The sequence below is a fragment of the Rattus norvegicus genome, chromosome 20 (genome assembly GCF_021556685.1).
Source record: "Rattus norvegicus strain SHRSP/BbbUtx chromosome 20, alternate assembly SHRSP_T2T, whole genome shotgun sequence".
NCBI lineage: Eukaryota > Metazoa > Chordata > Mammalia > Rodentia > Muridae > Rattus > Rattus norvegicus.
In genome coordinates this window covers 33,973,641-33,998,803 of record NC_141553.1, presented here as the reverse complement: position 1 = coordinate 33,998,803, position 25,163 = coordinate 33,973,641, and the positions used below count along the sequence as shown (strand labels likewise).

The 25,163-nt window shown below is 44.8% G+C and overlaps 1 protein-coding gene across 10 annotated transcripts in view; it reads left to right on the top strand.

Annotated features, from left to right (window-relative positions):
• Mcm9 (minichromosome maintenance 9 homologous recombination repair factor) overlaps positions 1-13,272 on the top strand; it is an 84,719-nt gene extending 71,447 nt beyond the window's left edge. For 2 of the 10 annotated variants that reach the window (XR_015645014.1, XR_015645019.1), the window contains 5 exons: positions 4,610-4,692; positions 5,112-5,257; positions 7,396-11,130; positions 12,200-12,264; positions 12,583-13,272. Coding sequence is in view for 1 of the 10 variants with exons in the window: in NM_001416381.1 (NP_001403310.1) it covers positions 4,610-4,692; positions 5,112-5,257; positions 7,396-8,821 (1,655 nt within the window). In the remaining 9 variants the exon portion in view is untranslated. 10 annotated transcript variants of the gene reach the window in all.
• The last annotated feature ends 11,891 nt before the right edge of the window (positions 13,273-25,163 follow it).

Below are 25,163 nucleotides of genomic sequence, written 5' to 3'. Positions count from 1 at the left end.
ATATGTGTCTTTATGGGTCTGGGTTTACTTACTCAGGACGATTGCTTTTTTGTTAGATCCATCTGTTTGGTATGAGTTTCATGGTTGCTTTTCTTAACAGAGGAGTAATATTACATTATATAAATATTCCACATTTTCATTTCCATTCATCTGTTGATGGGCATCTAGGCTGCTTCCAACTTCTGGCTATCACGATAGCCTTCAATGAGGAGCAGCCATGGACATGGGAGGGAGCAAGTGTCCCTCAGCCTTGGTGTTTCATCTTTTGACTACTCTCTGTACCCATTTTTTTATAATTTACTTAATTTTATGTTCATTGGTATAAGGATGTCAGATCCCCTGGAACTGTAATTAACAGTAGTAACTACCATGTGGGTGCTGAGAATTGAACCTGGGTCCTCTGGAAAGACAGCCAGTGCTCTTAACCACTGAGCAATCTCTCCAGTCCCTCCACCCTTTTTAAATTTTTTTTTTTTGTTTTTTAGTATGTTATTTGTTGGTTGGCTGGTTGGTTTTTTGAGACAGGGTTTCTCTGGGGAGCCCTGGCTGTCCTGGAACTCACTCAGTTGACCAGGCTGGCCTCAAACTCAGAGATCCACCTGCCTCTGCCTCCTGCGTGCTGAGATTAAAGGCATTAGCTACCAAAGCTGGCTTCTGTACCCCATTTTTTACTTGGTTAATTTCTTCATGTCTAGTTTTTTATATATTTCTTTTTATTTTAGATAGTATCCGTCTATTGGATGTGTAATTGGTAAGGATCACTTCCCTTTCTGTGGCCTGCCACTGTTCTTGCCATGTTCTTTGCCATGCAGAAGCTTTGGTTCCATGAGGTCCCAATTTGTTGACTGTTAGGTCTTAGGGTCTGTGCTGTTGAAGTCACCCACTATCACTGTACCAGGTTCAATATGTGATTTTGGCTGTAGTCTTATTTCTTTTATAAACTTGGGTGCCCTTATCTTTGCTACATGAATATTTAGATTTCCAATATTCTCTCGGTGGATTTTTTTTCTTTGATGAGTGTGTAGTATCCTTTTCTCTCTATTCTGATTATTTTGGGTTTGAAGTCTGTTTTGTCAGGTAATAAACTGACTATACCAGTTTGCTTCTTGGATTCATTTGCTTGGGATGTCTCTATGCATCCTTTTAACTGAGGTGTTATCTGTTCTTGACGGTAAGGTGTGCATCTTGGATGTGGCAGAAAGATGGATCCTGTTTTCTAAACCCAGTCTGTTAGCCTGTGTCTTTTTGTTGGGAAATTGAGACCATTAATGTTGAGATGTCAGTGAGTAGCATTTATTGATTTCCGTTATTTTGTTGTGGTGACGTGAGTTTTTCCTCCTCTTTTGATTTGCTGGACTGCAGTTACTTATTCTTTTGTGTTTTCTTGAGTGTGAATAACCTCTTTAAACTGAACTTTCCTTCCTGCACCTTCTATTCCCATTGTTTCTAGATTTGGTCTTTTCATAGTGTTCCAGATTTCCTGGAGGTTTTGTACCTGGATTTTTATTTATTATTATTATTATTATTATTATTATTATTATTATTATTATTATTTAAGATTTCCTTTGGCTGAGGTATCTGTTCTTCCTATCCTGTCCTTAAACCCTGACATGATCCACTATGTTCATAGCAGCCTTATTTATAATAGCCAGAAGCTGGAAAGAACCCAGATGCCCTTCAACAGAGGAATGGATACAGAATATGTGGTCCATCTACACAATGGAATATTACTCTGCTATCAAAAACAATAACTTCATGAAATTCATAGGCAAATGGATGGAAATAGAAAATATCATCCTGAGTGAGGTAACCCAATCACAGAAAAACACACATGGTATGCACTCATTGATAAGTGGCTATTAGCCCAAATGCTCGAATTACCCAAAATGCACAGACCACTTGAAACTCAAGAAGGATGACCAAAATGTGGATGCTTCACTCCTTCTTTAGAAGGGGAACAAGAATACACTTGGGAGGGAATAGGGAGGCAAAGTTTAGAACAGAGACTGAAGGAACGCCATTCAGAGCCTGCCCCACATGTGGCCCGTACATATACAGCCACCAAACTAGACAAAATGGATGAAGCAAAGAAGTGCAGGTCGACAGGAGCCAGATGTAGATCTCTCCTCAGAGACACAGCCAGAATATGGCAAATACATATTCGAATTCTAGCAGCAAACCACTGAACTGAGAATGGGACCCCCGTTGAAGGAATCAGAGAAGGGACTGGAAGAGCTTGAAGGGGCTCGAGACCCCATATGAACAACAATGCCAACCAACCAGAGCTTCCAGGGACTAAGCCACTACCCAAAGACTATCCATGGACTGACCCTGGGCTCCAACCTCATAGGTAGCAATGAATAGCCTAGTAAGAGCACCAGTGGAAGGGGAAGCCCTTAGTCCTGCCAAGACTGAACCCCCAGTGAATGTGATTGTTGGGGGGAGGGCAGTAATGGGGGGAGGATTGGGGAGGGGAACACCCATAGAGAAGGGGAGGGAGAGAGGTTAGGGGGATGTTGGCCTGGAAACCAGGAAAGGGAATAACATTTAAAATATAAATAAGAAATTCCCAATTTAATAAAGATAAAAAGAAAAGAGAAAAACCCAAGAGTCTTCCATGTCTTGTACTCTGTTGATGAGGCTTTTTGTTTGACTTCCTAAATCTTTTATTTCCAGTTTTATCTGAGTTTGAGGGGTTTGTTGTTTGTTTGTTTGTTTGTTGTTTTTAGCAAGTCTGTGTCTTTGTTAAATTCTACTTTTATGTCATGAATTTTTTCATTATATCATTTCACTGTGTTTTCAGACTTCATTTAGGGATCTGTTCATATCCTCTTTAAGGTCCCTTGAACATATAATAGCTATTTTGAAGTCCTTGTCTTGTGCTTCAACTATATTACTTGTCTTATGACCTTCTGTCACAACATTACTAGGTTCTGGTGGAAGCATATTGCCTTGGTTGTTACTGTGTTTTTGTGCTGGTGTCTAGGCATCTGGAGTTGGGATGATTGTGATACTAGGTGTTCGTATCTGGTCTTACCTTTGTAGGGTGAGTTATCCTAGTTTTCTGTTGGCCTCCTCAGCTTAAGTTGTGTTGCTGTGGGTTGACTGGTAGGGGGTGTTTCTGTAGGTCACTGGGTAGCAGAGAGAAATAGGGATGGGTTAGGAGAAAAGGTTACAAGTGACGTCAGGAGAACCTTAAGGGAAACCTGTTCATTCTTAGAATTGGGGGCCATGGGGAGTTGGAGATGTGGTAAAAAGAGGGGATCACACAAGTATGTTGCAGGGAGATAAAGAACTATCTGGGAAGAGAGAGATGAAAAGGCTCCGAGGCTCCCAGGGTCTGAACCTGCAGCTACAGTGTCCGTGAGGGCAGCTGAGGTGGAATGAGGTGCGTCTGTGAGCAGGTTGTTACTGCCTGAGGGTTAGAATGGATGGATGGTAATGGAGGGCAGGAAGGATAGTGTGATTCACCTATGTGAGTTCCAGTTGGTGTGGCCACTGGGATCCAGGCTAGAAAGTGTATCTAAGGGGGCTGAAGGAAAAAAATGGGTATAGGCTAGGAGGATGGGGTCTGAGACAGTCTCCAGGGAGGAAGAAAGCTGGGTCCTCTCCAGGGTTTGCTGGAGTCCCCAGGATTGGAGGTGGGGTGGAAAGACGGGTCTCTGCAAGCAGTCTACTGGGAGTGAGACTGGAGAAACTGTAATGGAGGAAAGAGTGAAAATTGCCTACCTGAATCCCAGCCGGGTTTGGCCGCCGGACTCTCAGGTAGAGAGTGTTGCTAGCTATAATAGGTAGCTGACACCAAGGGACAGAGTGAGGGAGGAAAGCCGAGTCCACAGCAGGGTCAATGGAGTCCAGGAACTACAGTGGGAGGGAGGTCAAGCTCTCCAGGCCATCTCCAGGCTATAGGTCTGGGGATGAGACTAGAAAACGTGTAATGTCAGACAGAAAGGAGAGTGAAACACACCCTCCTGATTCCCGGTGTCTCATGCTTGTTCTTATAACCAGTGGGATACAGTGTATCCCATCCTGTCCCAAAGGCTTCAGGCTTACATGTTCACCTGTAACTAATGACCATCTCTTACAGCACTTGTATTTTACCCATGTTCAAATTAACAATATTCACATGAATTGAATGTAACATATCATGAAATCATGTAAACTTAATAAAAATTACATAAAACAAATGAACCTCATTTATAGCTAATATTCTGGCAAAAAGTATCTTAATTTCTTGCTTGCAAGATTGGTACTTTAGAAAGCTCATAAATCATAGATAAAAGAGGTGCCAGAGGTGAGAAATGAGTTTTAATTTTGTGTATTTATATGAGAGTAAAAAATGGAGAATAAAAGTTTCTGAATATTAAGTGGATGTTTTTACAGTGCTAGAGTCTAGAATGTTCTCAAAACATTCTACACAAATTTACCTGGGCTGTGAAGGCTTAGGCCTCTTACCGGAGAAACTACTGAAGACAGTTGCCTGTTCTAGTACAATTAGCTGATGATTGATTTAGCTCCTCCATAAAATGCACGTTTAGAGGGCAGAGAACTCAGCGGGTCCCAGTCTCTCATCCTGGGTAATCCTAACAGTGTCCTGCTCTTGTCCTAGCCCACGCTCGCCTGATGTTCCGCAGTACCGTGACTTTGGAAGATGCTATCACAGTGGTGTCCGTGATGGAATCCTCAATGCAGGTGAGGATGCTGTGTTCGCCCTAGTTACAAGCCCATTTTAAAACGCTTCATCAACATACTGAGAGTTGGGAAAGTGATCAAATTAGCTTCCTGGGAAGACTCAAAAGCAGTTGTTTGAAAGAAAAGCTGTTGGGGACAGAGACCTTTACTCTGCCACTGCTGTTGCCTGTAAACTGGGAGGAAGTGGATCTCAATATTCCTTTCTCAGCAAGCCTAAGGGAGTTCATGCCCTCAGGAGTGACCGGTGGCTTCCTGGCACAGTGGTCACCCACTGCCCTGTAGGGGAAGGGAGGGCTGTAGAAATGTGGAAGGGCTCTGTGATAGTGACCCAGGATGAGAGCTGAGAGCTGGGACAGCGTGTGGTCTCACTCTTGTGCAAGTCAATCTGTGACTGTCCCTGGTGTTTCCTTGCCCCTCAGGGAGGTGCACTGCTAGGAGGTGTGAACGCTCTTCACACTTCCTTCCCTGAAAGCCCACGGGCACAGTACCGGAGGCAGTGTGAGCTCATTCTGGAAAAGCTGGAACTCCAGAGTCTCTTGCAGGAAGAACTTAGAAGACTTGAAAGGTAAGGAGGAGGAAAGCACATGGAGGAAGACAAAGCATGAAGTTAGAAGGAAGCTGCCAGGCATCCTGTCATCCACTGACATACATCACTGGGGTTGTTGACTGCACTGAGACAGACCCTGAGAGGACTCTGCTTGGCATCTCTCCACTCCGTTGATGGGCAGTGGAGCAGGGCTGGCTCTACTCACGAGTCACCAGGGTCAGGCTGCACTGAACTGGCACTGTGAGAAATGAATCACCCTCTCCTTTACCTCCATCTCCGTAGATGTAGGTGATCCTTTCACATTTCAGACTCTCAGGGAGAGTCTGCTCAGGCTACCACAATTGATAAATGCTGGATTCAAGAAAAGAGGAACACAAGATTCAGATTTAGTCATCTCACAGTAAAAAGTGGATCTCGTAGACTGAATGGAATGGGGAGAAGTATATACGTGACTGTCCAAAGAGCAAACCTGAATTCTGCCTTAGTCTTTCCTGGTCTTACGTTTTATCATGGAACCGTGTTATAGTGTTCATCCTCAAAGCAGCATAACCAAGGGCCTCACATTAAGGGTGAATTACCTTCAAGCTCCAACTGAATGCCAATCTCATTGAGTCATAAGAACCCACCTAGTTTATATGGTTTTGCATTTTAGGAAAGAGTTCCCTAATAGATCTCTTGGTAAAACCACTCGTATTTTCCCCATACTTCCTTCCAGAAAATACTTTGCTGGTAACTACCTCGAATCAGAGAGCAGAGCCAGCACTCGGTTTCAGGGTACAGCTGCAGAGATTTGTCTAAGAATTTCACTCCTGAGCAAGAACTGACTAAAAGAACAGGATCAAACCAGTCTACTCCTGAACTTCTTCAGCTGAGGCATGCTCACATAGCTCTAACCAGTGAGAGCATCCGATGTCTATCTGATACTGAAGCTTCTACTTCAGCATCTACTGATACATCTTCAGCATACATGAAGCATCTACTTCATGCCAGGGATTTGAAAAGCCACTTGCTTTTCTGTGTGGTTGCAACCAAATTTAGAGACGAGGAACATAAGCTTATTACTCTGCTGATATTTCTAAACCAGTGGTAATACATTTATAGTCCACTCTTATAACTTGTAATTAATTTTATGAATGCAATAGACATTCTTTGTGCATTTTGAAAACTAGAAGTAATGAATTAATAAGAAAACAAAAATAAAATATAATCTTCCTTCCCAGCGCTATATATTAACTTCTTAATATAGTTAAATTTATATGTTTAATTCTTTTTCCTGTTGCTGCACATGAATTTTAGAATAATTCCCTCACCTGCTTTTATGCAATTTCCTTTCCAATTTAGCACATGGAAGCAGGGCCATATTTCTCACTACATTGGGCCTACACATCTAAGTTAAAGACCTTCTGAAGGACCTCCTTTGGGAACTATAGTTCCAGTGAGAATGTGGTCCTTGTGGTACGTGCTGAGCTTTTCCGATGCCCAGTACGGAGAGCAGGTTTCAGGAGTCGGCCCTTCATTCACAGCTGGTAAGCAGGTGCCAATTCTGCACCAGACGCTGAGGAGCTCCTCGGAGACTCTGAGGAGACAGGATGGGGCTTTGCAAGAACAGTGCCCAGAGGGTCTGCTTCGGTGATGAAGGTGGGCAGGCACTGGCAGCAGCAGTGTCAGGCAGCATAGACTCTCCACTCCTATGGAAAGCAAGTTGCGTGCACACTAAAGTTCAGTGGCTGCTTTGGTAAAACTGTAGAATCCTTTCACTCTAATTCTGATGTACAAACCACCTAGTGAGCCCTCCAAGCAGTCACTAGGAGCCATCTGTGCAGGCTGTCACATATGTCCTGTATTTGAGCATGGCACAGGAAAGGTTATGGGTGAGCATTTTACACTGATCTTCAAAAAGTCAAGTGAAGTGAGTGGCTGAAGATGTAGACCTTCTGGTTCATTTTCTTTGTTTTACTGCAGTTTCGGGTTGAAAAAAAGAGGCACACCAAAGCACTAAGTTCAAAGTAATCTCTTGTGTTTCAGAAGACTACTCTTCTATTTACTTGAAATTGTGTTTTCTTTAGCCTTCTCAGCAGTGTCTTAGAGACTAAAGAAGAGAAAGACTGGTGTAGACTTCCTTCCTCTCAGTGTTTTCTTTCTCTCCCTCTGCCCAGGTTACAGAATGAGAGTGACCAGTGCCAGCCACATTCACCGGAGGTGGAGGCAGCTCCAGGCTCCTGCAGAAATGATCCAAGGGACAGACCAGGCCTCAGGACGTCAACACAGCAGGAACAGAGCTGTAGCTGGAGTCCCGCAGAGAGCTCTGGTGGAGACTCCCCGACAGGTCCAGGGCTTAGTAGACCAACAAGCTTTAACCACAAGGCTGAGGACGGAGGTGGCAGAGGTGACTGTTTAGCCTGGGCCGACCCCACGGCAAGTCCTGAGATTGCACAGGAAAGCACTATTGTGTCTCCCGGTCTGAAAATGATGGAGGAAAAGGAGGATTTGAAAATCTCTAACAATGGAGCTCAGGGCAAGGGGAAGCATGGGCTCCAGAAAAGAAGCCAATTACTAAAACCTGGGCGTCTTCCAGCATCAGGAGCCACAGACACTTCCTTACGGTCTCGAGGCTCTGAGAGTACGAGGGCAAGGCAGGCAGCAGTTGTCTCTGAAGCAGGACGGGATGATGACCAAGAGTCTGGACTGACTCATGGGCCCCGAAGACTCCCCAGGCTGCTGAAGGAGGGGTCCCAGAGTGTGTGCACAACCAGAGTGCGAACACTGCCACCCACGGTCCCCTTCCCCCTGTCCATCTCTCCACCTGGGCCAGGAAAAAAAACAGGAACACCAAAAAGAAAGAGACAGAAATCTGCGCAGGTGGAAGCTCCTGGACCTGAAGGTACTGAGACTATGAGTGCTCCAGTAGTGAAGCTGGCCAAATTCACGTTTAAACAGAAGAGCAAACTGACCCACTCCCCTGAAGGCCAAGGCCCCATGCCTCCCAGCGCTAGTAAAGTAGCAGTCGACAGTTCTAAAATTCCCCAACAAAGAACAAGAAGAGAAGCAGGTGTGCCTGCGGCAGGGCCAGGACAGTCAACATCCACCTCAGGAGACAGATGCTCTGAGCAGCTGCAGGGACAGACAAAGGCGCTCTCAAGGCAGCCACCAGAGAGCCATCGACCGAGAGAGGAGAAGGAGCAGGGCCCCGAAAGAAGGGTTATTCAGTCTGAACTGGAGCTTGGGAGCCAGGCTGGGCATTCACATCCAGCTTGTAAGAAAGACCGAAAGGAAGGGGCTTCCTGCAGTAATAAAAGCAAGGTTCACGCTGGCACGATGGCCAGACTGGCAAACTTCTCCTTCACTTCCCCACCAGAATCCAAATCAGAATCCCTCCCTCCTGAAAGGAAGGAGAGCAGGGACAGGAGCCACAACCCTCCTGCGACCACGGCTCCAGTGCTTGGCCAGCAAAGGCAGTCTTTCCAGCTGCAGCAGCCCCCTGAGAGAGTGAATCTTTCCACCCTCTCCCTCTTCACTCTGTCAGAACTGGATGACGAGGCGTTAGATTTTGACTGGGATGAAGAGATGAGAAAAAAGCCATGATTATGAAAAGCTTTCTGGTCCGAATTGTCTCCTCCAGCCCAACCAAGCTCCTTCAAAGAATACAAGTGGTTACAGGTGTGCACATGGTGTGTACTATGTGGCCGTGCAGAAACCAGCTCCCTTGTCATGTGTATCGTCATGACTTAAAATGCCAAATAATTAATTGTGGTCATGTGATATCAGCACCTGGGATGAATGAGTTAATGCTTCACTTCACAAAAGATGACTTGGCATCCAGGGCATGAACCGCTTTGCACTTGGGTTTTGTTTTCGTGTTTTGGTTGATTGGTTGATCAGTTAGTTGGTTCATTTTTGTTGTATTGGTTTTTGTTTTGGGTTGGGTTTGGTTTTTACTAGAGGAGTTCTTGTCTGAGTTTCCAGACCAAATGGCAGGGTTGTGGCACTCGCAGATCTAACAAGGCAGCCGAGTGCTTTCTGTCTTGCTTTGCTGAAATCCTGTGGTTTTCTCATACCCCTTGTTAATTCTCACGCGTCAGATTAAAGAGGACTAGTGGTTTTCTGTCTTCAAGATGCATGCTTTTCGAGATGCATGCCTTCACTGCACGGCGTCCCCTTGAGCCAGCATAGCCTTTCTTTGATTCCTTTTTCCTCTTGGAGCCGACCTTCAATACAACTTAAATCATGTGGTTAGCAGAGAAGTGAGGACCAGAAGGCCAGCAGTAGCCCTGTCACATTCACAATGGCATCAGTATGCACGTGCGATCCCTGATAGGTTCTCCACTATTTGTCTTGTTATAAAACCAAGAAAATTTGGGTTGGGTATGGTTCAGAATAGAATGTATATGTAGCATGTATGAAGCCCCTGGGTTAAATCCCATACACTGCAAATATTAAATACATAAGTAAAAGTAAAATAAAACCAAAGAAGTTTTCATGTCTGGTGGGAATAGGTGACTAAACTCTGTTTTTCTGTGTGCCTCTAAAATCCTGTCATTTGGATTCCAGCAGGGGGTAGGGGGGTAGAGTTCTGTCCTTCCAGACGTACTTCAGAGTATGCATTTGTAATAGTAACTGATTCTTTTATTGACCAGAGGACTTTGGGACATGAAGAGTACTCAAGAAATATATGTGCTTAGTTAATGTTTACTTTGTGAAATTCATCCAGGGGGAAACACTCCACAAAAGTTTATAAAACTCAATTTTCTTGAGCATTTAAAAATGAATTCCCAAATTGACGGCTTTCTGAACCACTGTAAACTGTTAGAACGTAGTTACCACTCGGTAGTTTTCATACCTACTCAAAAAACGTTAACACTATAGTTACTTAGTGTATTTCTGCAATTGCTTAAGACCTTTCAAGCATAGAATGATCCTGAAAACATTCCTGATGTCCTAGCGTTATTTCTTTCCAGGTAGAGTCCCTAGAATTAAGATGAAAAAGAGTTGTTTTCCTTACCCCTTGGGGAGTAAGTGTGCATGAGTGCCCTTGAATACACTCACCATTCTTGAGCACGTGCAGGCAGAGGCTGCTGCCTGTGTCCAGCTTAGATTGTTCGACATTATTTCTTCAGACGCAGTCTCTCCCTGAACCCAAAGCCTGTCCTTTCAGCTGCTGACTCTCCTGAGAGCTCCTGGACCTACCTGTCCCCCTGCACCCCTTCACCCCCCAAGGCTGGCATTACAGACATCCACCTTGCTCAGCTTTTATATGGGTGCTGGGATACACACTCCAGTCCTTACGTATGCACAGTGCACACTTGGCCCACTGTGCCATTTCTCCAGCCCCATATAAGTGTGCACACCATGCTCTGCTCTTTTGGGGAGGCGAGGCATGTTGAGACAGGATCTCATTGTTTAGTCCTGGCGGACCTGGAACTCACTGATATGACCATCTCGCTTTGTGTCCTGGTTAGGGTTACTATTTCTATGATGAAGCACCATGACCAAAAGCAAGTTGGGGAAGAAAAGGCTTTGTTCGGCTTATACTTCTGCATCACAGTCTCTCACAAACAAGCACAGCAGCCTAGGCCTCTGGAAGAGATTCTGGCCAGCCTCCTACATCCCCATCTCCTTGTAGGCTTAAGGTCCTAGATACCGTAAATGCCCAACTCTGTTACACAGGGACCGTTGGAGACCACAGACTTCTGAATGCACCTGAAGCGTCTTTGCTGTTTGTACTGCCCGATGACAGCAGGCCAATTGCAAACACACGAGCTGTGCATACACAGCATTGATGTACATACAGAGAAGGCCACGGAACGCAGAGGGAATTGACTACTGTGCTGCAGGCTTCCCGGCTCCGTTCACTCGTGTATGTGCTGATCTTCGTAGCTGTCAGAAACACTTAGGTAAGAGCCAAATGTGTGGGAATGCAAGGACGCTGTTAAAGTATATTTTACAGTTTTCCAGGATTTGGTTTTTAAACTAACGGTACAGTTGCCAACAAAGTAAGGACTAGATCCACTCTGAAGAGACAAAATATGCTCACATAAATTTCAGACCTGCTTTAATCCTTTGAATGATACAGACGTAGTAGTCCATAATAATTTTAAACTGAAATTACAAAGTTGGTTTCTAATGTTATGTTTTATCATTGTCAGAAATTACTTTTTTAATTATTTATTTTATGTACACTGTCACTGTCTTCACACACACCAGAAGAGGACATTGGATTCCATTACAGATGGTTGTGAGCCACCAAGTGGTTGCTGGGAATTGAACTCAGGACCTCTGGAAGAGCAGTCAGTGCTCTTAACCACTGAGCCACCTCTCCAGCCCCAGAAATTATTTTTTAAGGTGGGGAATCTAGCCAAGTGTTGTGGCCATGTCGCTGTAATCCTAGCATTCAGGACATGGAGGCAGGAGAATGGCAAGCTTTAGGCCAGCCTAAGATGTAGAATGAATTGAAAGAACCCTGGGCTATGAACAGACATCTGTCTCAAACAAACACAAACACACAAACACCACATGTAATGCTCAAGCTCGAAAATAGCTGAGGGACCTTGTGGCAATCCTGGAATTTTGGTTTCTTTAAAAAACACAAAAATAATATAAAGAATATGTTTTGTTTCAGTCCCAGGCGTAAGGATATGACGTTGCTTTGACTCTCTGAAGCAGCGGACTGTAGCTGTCGTGTGCTCCAGCAGAAGTCAGATGAGCTTGTGCGCCAGTCTAAATTCTGGGAAGTTTCAGAGAGTATAAATGCCAGGGACCCGGGCTGGAGGGATGGCTCAGCGGCTAAGGGCACCGACTGCTCCTCCAGAGGTCCTGAGTTCAAATCCCAGCAACCACATGGTGGCTCACAACCATCTGTAATGGGATCTGATGCCCTCTTCTGGTGTGTCTGAAGACAGCTACAGTGTACTTACATATAATAAATGAATAAATCTAAAGAACATTGTTCTTGGTCTTATATAGTGTCAAGGGGACCAACCGCATGAAGTTCTCTGCCTGCATAGTCCTGGGTCTGACGGTTATCATGAGTGAGTGATGTCACTGGGTTCTGGTTATCAGGTACAGCCTTGGGTGTAGTGGGGGTTCTTGTCTAAAAAGGGCGAGTTTTACTATGTTCACCACACTGGACGACATGGAAGTAACCGCCACAAATAAAAATAAAAATAAATTAAAAAAAAAAAAAGAAAAAAATGCTAGGGACCCGGGAGGACGGCTCGGAGGTGGTTGGTAGAAGTTTATTAGTAGTCATGCTCAGTGAAAAAAACAAAAGGAAAGAAATTAGGTTCAGGAATTTTCCTAATTCCTCTCTCCCCTCTTTTCGTCTTTCTCTCTTCTCTAACATAAAGCGGTAAAGCCAGGGGAGGATAAAGGGTAACAAAAAGAAGAACCCACAAAGTAGCAAAGACCAGCTGCAGGACCTGACATATCGGGGACATGCTTCGCCACCTTCAAAGGAGCTCTGTAAATAGGGTGTGACACACCAGGCCCTTGGAGAGGCCACTGCCTCTTGGATAGCAGCATCCGTGAGTAGAGCACTGTCTGTGACCCAGCACCTTCTACCCCAACATCATTACTTCCTTAGGAAGGCCACAGGAGCCATAAACTTGTGTTCGTCGCAGTGCAAAAGGACTCCAAAAGGATCATTTACTGACAAAACGAAACGGAAACTTTGAGCCATGATTAAATTCAAGTGAAATGTTTCTAGCTCTATATTAAATGCCAATTTTCTCAAGTGACTTCTTATATCTGTACTGGTTCCAATACTGCCAATGCATACGTTTTCAAGGCATATGTATTACATGACTTCATTTTGCCTTCACAATAACAAGGACTTCTCATATTTCAGATAACATCCTATTTTATAAATGAGAAAAATGCTCCAATATTTAAGTGAGTTTTTGTTTTGCTTTTACAAAATAAGCATACTTTATTTGCATGAGGATTAAATTCTGTAACATCCACTTTCTGACTCCTTCCCGGGCTCACTTCTGAATTCTTCATTAAAAATAATGGCTGTAGATGAACAGTGAAAACTATCTGTTGGTAGTTTACTCTATGCTAATTATTTTCAGCATTTTGAAAGTGTTAACTCATGTAATGATTTTGACAGCATGTAACTTAGCATCTCTTCACTTCAGGGACTTTTAATGATTGCCTATCTTCAGACTCTTCTTTCCCGGCCCGTTGTCTTGGTACTTGTATCTCGGGATTCTCAGGACCATCCATCTTGTACCCAGTGGTCCCTTATTTGGGCACCTCTTACCTGCCTTTTCATCAGCATCTCTTTGAGTGTCAAAGGGAAATTGCAGCCTCAGCATATTTCACAGTCTGAATTACAGGATTAACTGTTTCCCTGAACTTAATCCTTTTCTATACTTAGCTACCTCAGAAAATTATAGGGAGACAGCATCTTTCCAGTTGTTTACACCCAAGTCTTCAGTGATCCTTGAAATTTTACTTCCTTTTGCACCTCACTTCCAGTCTCTTAGCAAAGTCTATGGACTGTCTAGTTGGTATTCATCCAGAATCTGAGCATGTCCTACCTTTGCAGTTAGCATGCCAGTCTAAGCCACTATTGACTCTGGCCTTGCTGCCCCCTTCAAGCTGTTGTCACAACAAAGGGCCAAATAACCCCATCCCCAGGTGAAGTCAGATCTTGTTACTTCTTACCTCTGCCCTTACCAGCTCACCTGATGCTCATTAAAAGACAAAGTTTTCATAACAATGATCTCTAAGGTACGCATCTCTAAGGAGTTGACCTTTCGTACCGTATCTCCTTTCTGGTCTCTTCATGTCTGAACCTAGTCCAGCCACTGAACCTTTTATTTGCTCTTTTATCCATGTGTCCCCATCCACTGCCTTTTCCCTGTATCACCAGGGAATCATCCGTCGAGACTCACTCTACACATTTACACACACACACACACGTGCGCAAGCACTACAAAAAATAAAACACCAAAACTCTCCCAGTGAAGCCTACACTAACCCATTTAAAATTATAAAATATACCTCGACTTCCCCGGTTTTCCAATCCAGTGCGTTTTCAAGATCACCTACCATACTATAAATTACTGACTTCTTTTATTTCCTGTGCCAACAGTTCAGGGAGAGGAAAGTCTAAAGCAGACTGTAGAGGACCAATGACTCTCCTAGATCAACTGCTGTGGTAGAGCTTAGCCTCCTAGCAAATCCGACAATCTGTCTCCCATGGGCACTGAATTACAGTGTGGGGCAGGATCTACCCAGGTCTTGTAGGATGCACTAATAAAGCTGACAGTGATAATGCATGCCTTTAATACCAGCAATCCCCAGAGGCATAGGCAGGCAAATCTGAGTTCAAGGCCATTCTGGTCTACAGTAAGTTCCAGGATGGCCAGAGCTATGCAAAGAAACCCTTTCTCAAAAACAACAACTGATGAAGATTGGACAGGGACTACTCTTTGCTTCCTTTAGTTCTGTAAGCACGGAAGTAAATTCTGTCATTTACTTCAAGATGTGATTGACAGCCGTGCCTCTGAGGTGTCTTGGGGCAGCTTGAGGATCGTTCTCTCCTATAACCTTGCCTACAGGTAAAGGAAGTATCTCGTGTAGCTGTTCCACCATCTTCCAAGTACAATCCATTTTAGGTGTGTGTGTGTGTGTGTGTGTGTGTGTGTGTGTGTGTGTGTGTGTGTTGTGTGCGTGTATGTGTAATCATGACCTCCAGCCCATGGTCAGGTAGGCCTACACCACCAGGATTCTAATTGTTACCTGACTTACACACCTTCCCTCTGCCTGAGGACCATGATTTGTGACAAACTAGGTTTCATTGTCTATGCAGACCTTTTAGCCAACAGTTCTTAAAACATTGTTCTAATTCAATGGTCCACATGAGTTGAGTGGTCTAATTCAGAGGTCTCGACCCCCTTGGGTGTTGAACACCCCCTTTAAAGGGGTTGCATATCAGATACCCTACATATCACATATTTATATTATGATTCATAACTAACAAAATTACAGTTATGAAGTAGCAACAAAAATAATTTTTATGGTTGGGGGCCACCACATGTATTAAAGGGTTGTAGCATTAGAGAGCTTACATCAATTCCTTTCCAGGGTGTTATTGCTTGCGTCTGAACCCAGGCGCCCCATTAGCCCATGTGTTGAATACTTTTGCCCCAGCCAGTGGCATTATTTTGGGAGGCTATAGAACCTTTAAGAGGTGGAGCCTAGTTGGTGGTAGTTATCTCTGGGGAGCTAGCCTTTGAAAGCCATATTTATTCCTGTAGCACATTCTTTTTGTCCCGGTCCCCATGATGAGAACCTTTACCAGGCTCCTGCCACTGAACTGAGCTCCATTATGAATTTCCTCAATGACTGAGGAAAACCCTCTGAAGCCATGAACTGGAATAGATCTTTGATCAAAAATGTGGCCTCTGTCAAGCATTTTGTCACAGCAACACAACAGCACCTGACAGTTACCCAAGTGGGAAAGTTACCCTTGGGGAAGGACTGTGATAACTGCTAGGGTGTTGAAGAGTTGCTGTTAAAGTGACTCAGGCCTTTGTCTTGAACCTAAGTGTTTGGTTTTGGACCCCAGGACAGAGGACTGAGGTATATATTTTACATATCAACGCAGGCCAGGCCTCCAGGTTCTCAAAGCATTCCTCAGTCCCTACCTACTATACCCTGCCCCAAATCTGGAACTTTCCAGCCCCTGCTCCAGAGGTTCCTCCCTATCTAATCCAGACATTCTGCGCACCTCTCTCTCTCTCTCTCCCCCCCCCCTCTTTCTCCCTCTCCCTCTCTCTCTCTCCTTCTCTCTCTCTCCTTCTCTGTGTGTGAGCCCTTTCTCTTTCTCTTCCCTCCTCCCCCGTCTCTCCCCATGACAACTTCCCTGGCCTCAATCCTCGGGATCAGTGAACCCACCTGAGTGTAGCTTCCCAACAGACCTGCCTTTAATGTAATACTGGATCAAGTCCAGGAGCTAAGCACAGAATTGTGACTTTACTGGGCCAGTTTCTCTGAGCCTCCTCACAGTCGATCACAGTCACCTGAAACCTTGTTAAAATCCCTACTCCCAAATTTTCTATTTAAGTCTGAGCAGGACTCTTTAGAATTGGCTGGTCTGGGGTTGGGGATTTAGCTCAGTGTTCGATCCTCAGCTCCGAGAAAAAAAAAAAAAAGACAAAATAATAGAATTGGCTGGTCTTCCTCATGGTCTCCCAGGTGACACTGGGGCTACTGGTGGGAGATCACAGTTTGGAGAGTCAATGGTATAGACTGAGCAATATATACAGCCTGCCACTTCTTGCCTCTAGGAACTCTAGTCATTTCCATGGTTCTCAGAGTCAGTTTCAAGGCCAAGCCGCTCTCACTTGACTGCTTGGTGACTCTCGTTTTGCACTTGACACCCTGATAGCTGATTACTCTAGGATCTCACACTCCACTTTGCTTAGGGATTGGCTGTCAGCTCAACCCGAGGAAGGTGTTCAACTCTGGGCTGGAGCTCTGCAGCTGAGGCCCCAAGTGGTGCGGAGCTCGGCCGTGTGCTCTTAGGTGCTTACACTGGCGACTGCAGAAAACAGGTGCATCCGTCAGAGTGCAAGCGAGGCAGCGGTTTCCGCACCCGCCATTCATCTGCCACCATGTGTCTGGGGCCAAGACACAAGGTTCGAGATAATATCAAAATTGAGTGATCAGGATAAACATTTGTAAAACTCAAAGTATTGTTAAATGGCGAGCAGAATATCAAATTTTTAAATAACAATACTTATTTCTCCTTTGCCACCAGCTCAAATACAGCTTGACACACTCACTGACGTTTGAACTTGTGGGGACGTCTGCTTTTCTCACAGATGTACCCCAGGAGTTAGAAGACTGTCGCCCATAATACGTATTCAACGAATATTTATTGGATGAAATATTTAAGACCTTTGAAAGACTTATTACCATTTTCAGCACTTGTTGTTTTCCTTGTCTCTTTCCTGGCTGCTTCTATAGTGTTTACCATATGTCATAGGCTGTCTCCATAGGACAGGAAACCTAGAGGAAACAGCAGGTGATGAACAAAACACCTGATCAAACAGGGCGCAATGCATTACATGGGGTAAATCTGAGGTGTGCATATGAGCCCCTTTTTATTTTTGGATATTTTAAAATTTACATTTCAAATGTTATTCCCTTTCCTGGTTTCCCATCCATAAGCCTCCCATCCCATCTCCCCATCCCCCTTCTTCTATGAGGGTGTTCCCCTCCCAAACCATCCACCCCACCTCCCCGCCCTGACATTCCCCTATACGGGGGGGGGGGGGGCGTCCAGCCTTGGCAGGACTAAGGGCTTCTCCTCCCATTGGTGCCCAACAAGGCCATCCTCTGCTACATATGCAGCTGGAGCCATAGGGCTGTTCATGTGTACTCTTTGGATGGTGGTTCAGTCCCTGGGAGCTCTGGTTGTTTGGCATTGTTGTTCTTAGGGGATTGTAAGCCCCTTCAGCTCTTTCAGTCCTTTCTCTAACTCCTCCAATGGGACCCCGATCTCAGTCCAATGCTGGGAGCATTCACCTCTGTATTTCCCATGCTCTGGCAGAGCCTCTCAGGAGACAGCTACAGCAGACTCCGGTCAGCATTTACTTCTTGGCATCAGCAATATTGTCTAGGTTTGGTGGCTGTATGTATATGGGCTGATCCCCAGGTGTGGCAGGCTCTGATTGGCCATTCCTTCAGTCTCTGCTCCCAACTTTGTCTCCATATCTCCTTCTATGAATATTTTTGTTCCCCATTTTAAGAAGGACTGAAGCATCTACACTTTGGTCGTCCTTCTTCTTGATTTTTTTTTTTTATCAGCAGACCTTGCCTTAACACAGATGTCAGCTTCCAGAAATGTCCGTTCATTCTTAAAAAAAAAAAAAAAAAAAAAAAAAAAGAGCCTAAACGGGAAACATTGGTACAGAGCAGAAGTGAAAGTGAATACTGAGCTCTGGGCCTGGGGGCTGGGGGGTCGGGGGGAGGGTGATCTTTGGGGGTCTGAGAGGGTGAAGAGAACGCCTCCTGGGCTGGACTACAGTCATTTGGCCTGCGATCCAGGTTGAGGCATTGCCAGGGCTGCCGGCTCTGTCCCATAAGCTCCTTCCTATATTCATAGGCATCTATAACCAACCCTTTTAAGCCAATGAAGAGAAGCTAGGATTCAGAGAAGAACCAGAGAATCTTAGGTTTTCTGTAGTCATCATCCACTACAGAAAAATGAGACTGTGTCCCACCAAGGCACAGAAGTATCAGCTCATCCATGCCTTTTAAAAACAAAGGAAGATCCTGCCTAGCAAGACCTGAGAAATTTACAGAGCAGCTGAACTGTGGGTTCGAGGTCCGCCCCACCACCAGGGTGCTAGGGATGGGCTCTGGAGAGGTGAGACACTGGAGCTTGGCTGTGCTTCTCCCACCGTTTGGATGCTGGGCTTTAGGGAAGCACTGAGCACACACCCCCCCAGAGGGTGGGTGGGGAAACGCAGTTTAAAATGTGGGAAGCAGAAGCTGGTACTCCCCGACTCTCTGGCGTCTAGTCGCCGCTAGAAAACCACGGAGAAATTGGGAATGGGTACATGGGTACTGGCGTCTCAGACCTGCTCTACCTTACCAAGTTTTTCACATGCCTTTGTCACACAGCTCCTTTTATAAAGGAGAGGTGTCATTGGACGGGCTGTCTCCAGTGTTATTTGTAGTGAACTGGGTCTGGTTATTAGCCCCTCTCTAAGGCAAGGGCAGTACATGAAATTGGGATTCGGGGAGTCTTATTCTGTGACATCTGTAGTGGGTGAGGGCCCTAGAGTGCAGATCTCATAGAATGAATAAGTATATGCTCGAAGAATTTAATTAGCTGACTTTGAAATAGTAAAGCTGGGTCCCACACAACCCAGAGAACACCAGCAGCTGGGGTCCTCAGTCGTTGGAGTAATCCCACCGTGACTGTTCTCTAACCACGGAGAGGCTGAACACCCAGGCCGAGCAACTGGCTGCCTCAGCTGTCCAAATCTGGTACTGAAAACCTGGGGAAGGGAGGGGAGGCTGTTCCGGAGTGCTGCTGGTCCATAATCAATAATGGAAAATTGGAAACATGGTCAGGAATCAGCCAAGGAATCAGCTGCAGTGGGAAAAATGAACTCAGCGGCAAAAGAGAAAGCCAAGCATCCAAACGGTGAGAAACCTTCCTCTTACTGCCCCTAGAAGTGTCTGCTCGCATATAAGATACTTTATCCCACATCGATTAAGGCAATTAAAAAATATATATATCTTACACAGAATTAAGCTAGAAAGGTATCATGAGGTGACCACAAACCCCAAGAGGATGATAATGTTTCAAGGTCACAGGCCAGCAAATGGATCGTGTTGGAGCTATAATTAAGATTCCAAAGTCAAGGTCCCAGTGTAAATGTAAACTACACTAATACACCTTCCCAAGAAATAACTCTTGGAGCATGATCGAATGGCCAAAGCCATAAGGATTATTAACCCCTCTCGTGTTCAGTCAGCATTCACTTTCAGAAAAAAGAGTACGGGGTAGCAGTCTCCTGGTGTCCAGGGTAGGTGCCAGGTTGAGGGTGTTTCTCTTGCCTGTTGCTGCAGACCTTGACAGCTATTCACACAGTCCAAAGCAGAGAAGTAATTTTTTGCCTAGATTTGGGCCCCACATCTAAGAAACAGTGCAGCAAGACTACAGAGCCACTCTGGCTGGTGCAGCCTTCAAACACACCTGAGTTTCTTCACAAGACAGACGTTTTCCTAGCATTTCAGAGCTCTACTTTGGGCCACTGTCCTGAAAGGTATCTTGTTTCCTGTCCTTGCCTGCTTTAAACACTGCCTATCCACCACTAGGGGGCATGAAGTCCCCAGTAGAGGGACCTGGCGATTGTAAACTGGAAGGGGAAAATTCCTGGCATTCAGTTCTCATCCTGGAACATATTTCTTCCAAAAGCAGCCTCATCTGGATGCCTGCAGGAGAGGTGTGTCAATTTGTGTCATATGATGAATCTGGGAAAATTGCTTCACCTGGAGGTTTGGTGGTGGTGGTGGCGGGGAGCCTAGCCCAGCAGAGATGGCTGCAGCAGAGTTCTAAATTCCCTGAGCCTATGCAATGTCAGACCCGTTCTGTAGACCCAACATTCAATAATGTGACTCTTCAGGAGGTGATGGGCAGGAAGTCACACTCCACAGTCACCAGTTTCTCAGAGAGAGTCACAGTTTCACCATCCGTACTGAACACAAAACAAGGCAAACCCCAGAATCTCAATAAGCAATGTACACTTCAGTACCCACACAGATCAGAGCGTGGGTGGGACTGGCCAGAAAATGGAGCCGTTGCCCTCTAGCTCTATGGCCGCCTGAACTTGAGCTTCTGAACATCAACAAACCACACGGACTATGGGCTACACACTGTGTCCTAGGCAGTGGGGAAATAGCATGTCTCTAGCTGCTGAACATTATATTCTATTAAAGATGCTATACACATGGAAGAGATGTGAGCCTCCTGCGTAGTATAGGACATTGGGTTCTTTTCAACTATATTTACCACCTTAAAACTGAAGCACTCACGAGCCAGGTTAAGATCACCTTTTGGGGGGTTGGGGATTTAGCTCAGTGGTAGAGCTCTTGCCTAGCAAGCGGAAGGCCCTGGGTTTTCAGCTCCGAAAAAAAGGAAAAAAAATCACCTTTTGGTTTATCTGATCCTGACTTAACTTTGGTACCTGGTATCTGTCTAGAAAATTGTCCATTTCCTCCAGATTTTCCAGTTTTGTTGAGTACATTCTTTTGTAGTAGGATCGGATGATTTTTTTTAATTTACTCAGATTCTGTAGTTATGTCTCCCATCCCATTTCTGGTTTTGTTAATTTGGATACACTCTCTGGGCCCTCTGCTTAGTCTGGCTAAGGGTTTGTCTATCTTGTTGCTTTTTCTCAAAGAACTATCTCCTGGTTTTGTTGATTCTTTGTATAGTTCTTTTTGTTTCTACTTGGTTGATTTCAGCCCTGAGTTTGATTATTTCCTGCTGTTCAATCTATTCCTCTTGGGTGAATTTGCTTCTTTCTGTTCTAGAGCTTTTAGGTGTGCCATCAAGCTGCTGATATATGCTCTCTCCCATTTCTTTTTGGAGGCATTCAGAGCTATGAGTTTTCCTCTTAGCACTGCTTTCATTGTGTCCCATAAGTTTGGGTATGTTGTCCCTCATTTTGATTAAATTCTAAGAAGTCTTTAATTTCTTAATTTCTTCCTTGACCAGGTTATCATTGAGTAGAGCATTGTTCAGCCTCCATGTATATGTGGGCTTTCTGTTGTTATTGTTATTGAAGACAAGCATTAGTCCATGATGATCTGATAGGATGCATGGAATCATTTCAATCTTCTTGTATTTGTTGAGATCTGTTTTGTGACCAATTATATGGTCAGTTTTTCAGAAGGTACCATGAGGTCCTAAAAAGAAGGTATATTCTTTTGTTTTAGGATGAAATGTTCTATAACTATCTGTTAAATCTATTTGATTCCTAACTTCTGTTAGTTTCTCTGTGTCTCTGTTTAGTTTCTGTTTCCATGATCTGTCCATTGGTGAGAAAGGGTTGTTAAAGTCTCCCACTATTATGGTGTGATGTGCAATGTGTTCTTTGAGGTTTAGTAAGGTTGCTTTTATGAATGTACGTGCCCTTGCATTTGTAGCATAGATGTTGAGGATTGAGCGTTCATCTTGGTGGATTGAATGGTTTGGTGGCTGAATGTATATGGGCTGGATAACCAGGTGGGGCAGGTTCTGAATGGCCATTCCTTCAGTCTCTGTTCCAAACTTTGTCTCCATATCTCCTCCTATGAATATTTTTGTTCCCCCTTCTAAGAAGCATCTACACTTTAGCTGTCCTTCTTCTTGAGGTCCATGTGGTCTGTGGATTGTATCTTGGGTTATCCGACCTTTTGGGCTAATATCCACTTATCAGTGAGTGCATACCATGTGTGTTTTTGTGATTGTGTTACCTCACTCAGGATGATATTTTCTAGTTCCATCCATTTACCTATGAATTTAATGAAATCATTGTTTTTAATAGCTGAGTAGTACGCCATTGTGTAATTTGTACCATATTTTGTGTATCCATTCCTCTGTTGAAGGGCATCTGGGTTCTTTCCAGCTTCTGGCTATAATAAATAAGGCTGCTATGAACATAGTGGAGCATGTGTCCTTGTTATATGTTGGAACAACTTTTAGGTATATGCCCAGGAGTGATATAACTGGGTCCTCAGGTAGTACTGTGCTGAATTTTCTGAGGAACCTCCAGACTGATTTCCAGAGTAGTTGTACCAGCTCCCAATCCCACCAGCAAAACCCTAAGGTTTTTATCTTAGCCATTCTCACTGGTGTGAGGTAGAATCTCAGGGTTGTTTTGATTTGCATTTCCCTGATGACTAAGGATGTTGAACATTTCTTTAGGTACTTTTTGGTCCATTCAATAATCCTCAGCTGAGAATGTTTTGTTTAGCTCTGTACCCTATTTTTTAATAGGGTGATTTGGCTCTCTGGAGTCTAACTTCTTGAGTTCTTTGTATATTTTAGATATTAGTCCTTTATCAGATGTAGGATTGGTAAAGATATTTTCCCAACCTGTTGGTTGCCATTTTGTCCTAATTACAGTGTCCTTTGCCTTACAAAAGCTTTGCAGTTTTATGAAATCCCATTTGTCGATTCTTGATCTTAGAGCATAAGCCATTGGTGTTTTGTTCAGGAAAATTTTCCCCAGTGCTCATGTGTTCAAGACTCTTCCCCACTTTTTCTTCTATTAGTTTGAGTGTTTCTGGTTTGATGTGGGGGTCCTTGATCCACTTGGACTTAAGCTTTGTACATGGTGATAAGAATGGATCGATTTGCATTCTACTGTATGCTGACCTCCAATTGAACCAGCACCATTTGTTGAAAATGCTATCTTTTTTTCCACTGGATGGATATTCCTTTGTGGAATATCAAGTGACCATAGGTGTATGGGTTCATTTCTGGGTCTTCAATTCTATTCCACTGATTTACCTGCCTGTCTCTGTACCAATACCATACTGTCTTTATCACTATTGCTCTCTAATACTGCTTGAGGTCAGGGATGGTAATTCCTGTGGCATGATGTCACGGGTGAGGCAGGTACAAGATAGAAGGAGGCCTGTCATTGGATGAGAAGGAAGGACGGGTGGGAGAAAAGTTTGAAGGAAGAGGAGGAGACTGGAATGGAAAGGAGGAAGAGACAGGAGGGATAGGGAGAGAAGCCATGGCAGGACAGTATGGCAGGTGATGTTAAGATTCTGCTCTACGTATTTACAGGTTGTTATTAATGTTCTTAAGGGATGGATTGTCCCGCGCTGTCTTGCCAGCAAGAAAACACGCGGGGACATACGAATCCTTGCTGCAGCCAAAACTTTTATTTGAATCTTAAGGAGTGCGCCGCGCGCCCGCATGGCGCGGCTTATATACACCCTAGCGCAGCGCATCCACACCTGATTGGTCGCTTACCCATGATCTCATTAGGCACGCCCCGGAGTGGGCAAAGACCTGGCACGAAGGCACTCTTGCACATGCGCACACAGTTAACTTCCTGAAAGAAAATCGGCTGGCGTGGCGGAGGCCAGCGCCATCTTGTAATGGCGGAAGCTATCCTGGCCTTCCACGTGGGGCGCAGTGGAAGCCAGCACCATCTTGTGGTGGCGAATGTTATAGCGGCCCTCTACATCTCCCCCTTATTATTTTTTTTTTATAACAAATCATGATCACCCTATCGCGTGCAATGAGGAAACCTCAGCGATGTGGAAGGGCTGATCAAAGGAATCATTGAGTCTCTCTCATCCCAGTGCAATGGATCCACAGATCCACAGGGTGCAAGAGCAGAGAACTCAGATACCGAGAGAGAGTCTCTCTCATCCCAGTGCAATGGATCCACAGATCCATGGGGTGCAAGAGCAGAGAATTCAGATACCGACTAATTTTAGAAGACAGATAACCAAATTTCAGGGGAGGCCCCTTGTTCAAATGGCCACAAGTGCTTGAGTGACAACGACCTTGTCACGTTTCTGTTGAGATCTGAGTTTGCAAACCAACCATAGCATGAACACTAATCCACAGCATAGGGCTGCACCAAACAGAGCCACTCCCAATAAGTAGTGGGCACCTCATTTGGTCCTCCTCAGCTGTTACCACCAAGGGCCGTAGTCAAGCCACTCCTATAATAAAATTTTGAACTCCCAATTGTTAGCAACTACTCCAGAAAGTTCACCCACTGTGTTTGTCTAACAATAGATTGGGGGAGGATAACTCCAGACACTGTAGACACAATGTCTGCAGCAGTAATGGCTGCTACAATAGCAGCGAAAGTGTCAAGGTCTTTTCCAGGACAGTTCAGGATCAGTCATTTTTCTCTGGAACAACCAGCAGGCAACGGAACCATGTCTGAGATCTGTATAACCAGGACAGAGTTCCCCAGTCCACAGCAGCTTCACACAGGTGGCATTCCTGTGAAGCTACAGTCTGTAAAATGACCAGTTAAGGCAGCAAGAGTCACCAGGGAAATGAGGGAGGCAGCAACGGCTGGAGTCCAGTCTTCTCCAGCAAGCAACTGTGCACAGAGCGTCAGAGAGCGGGCCATAGTGGGACGGGATACACGCAGCGGTAACACTGACTGTAGCAACGGCAAAATCTCTGCGATGACAAAGGATGAAGGGGAATCTTTCATCTTCCTCTCAGGGCAGAGGAATGACTCCAGGGACCCGAACCAGGAGAGCTGAATCTTTTTTTTTTTTTAATTAACTTGAGAGAGCTGAATCTTTATGCAACCAGGATCAGCAAGTCTCAGCAACCACCTCTGGCAGCTGGCACACTCTTGTAGCATCCTGTAGAAAAAACACAAACATTCCTTCTTCCCCATATAAAATATCTGGACAG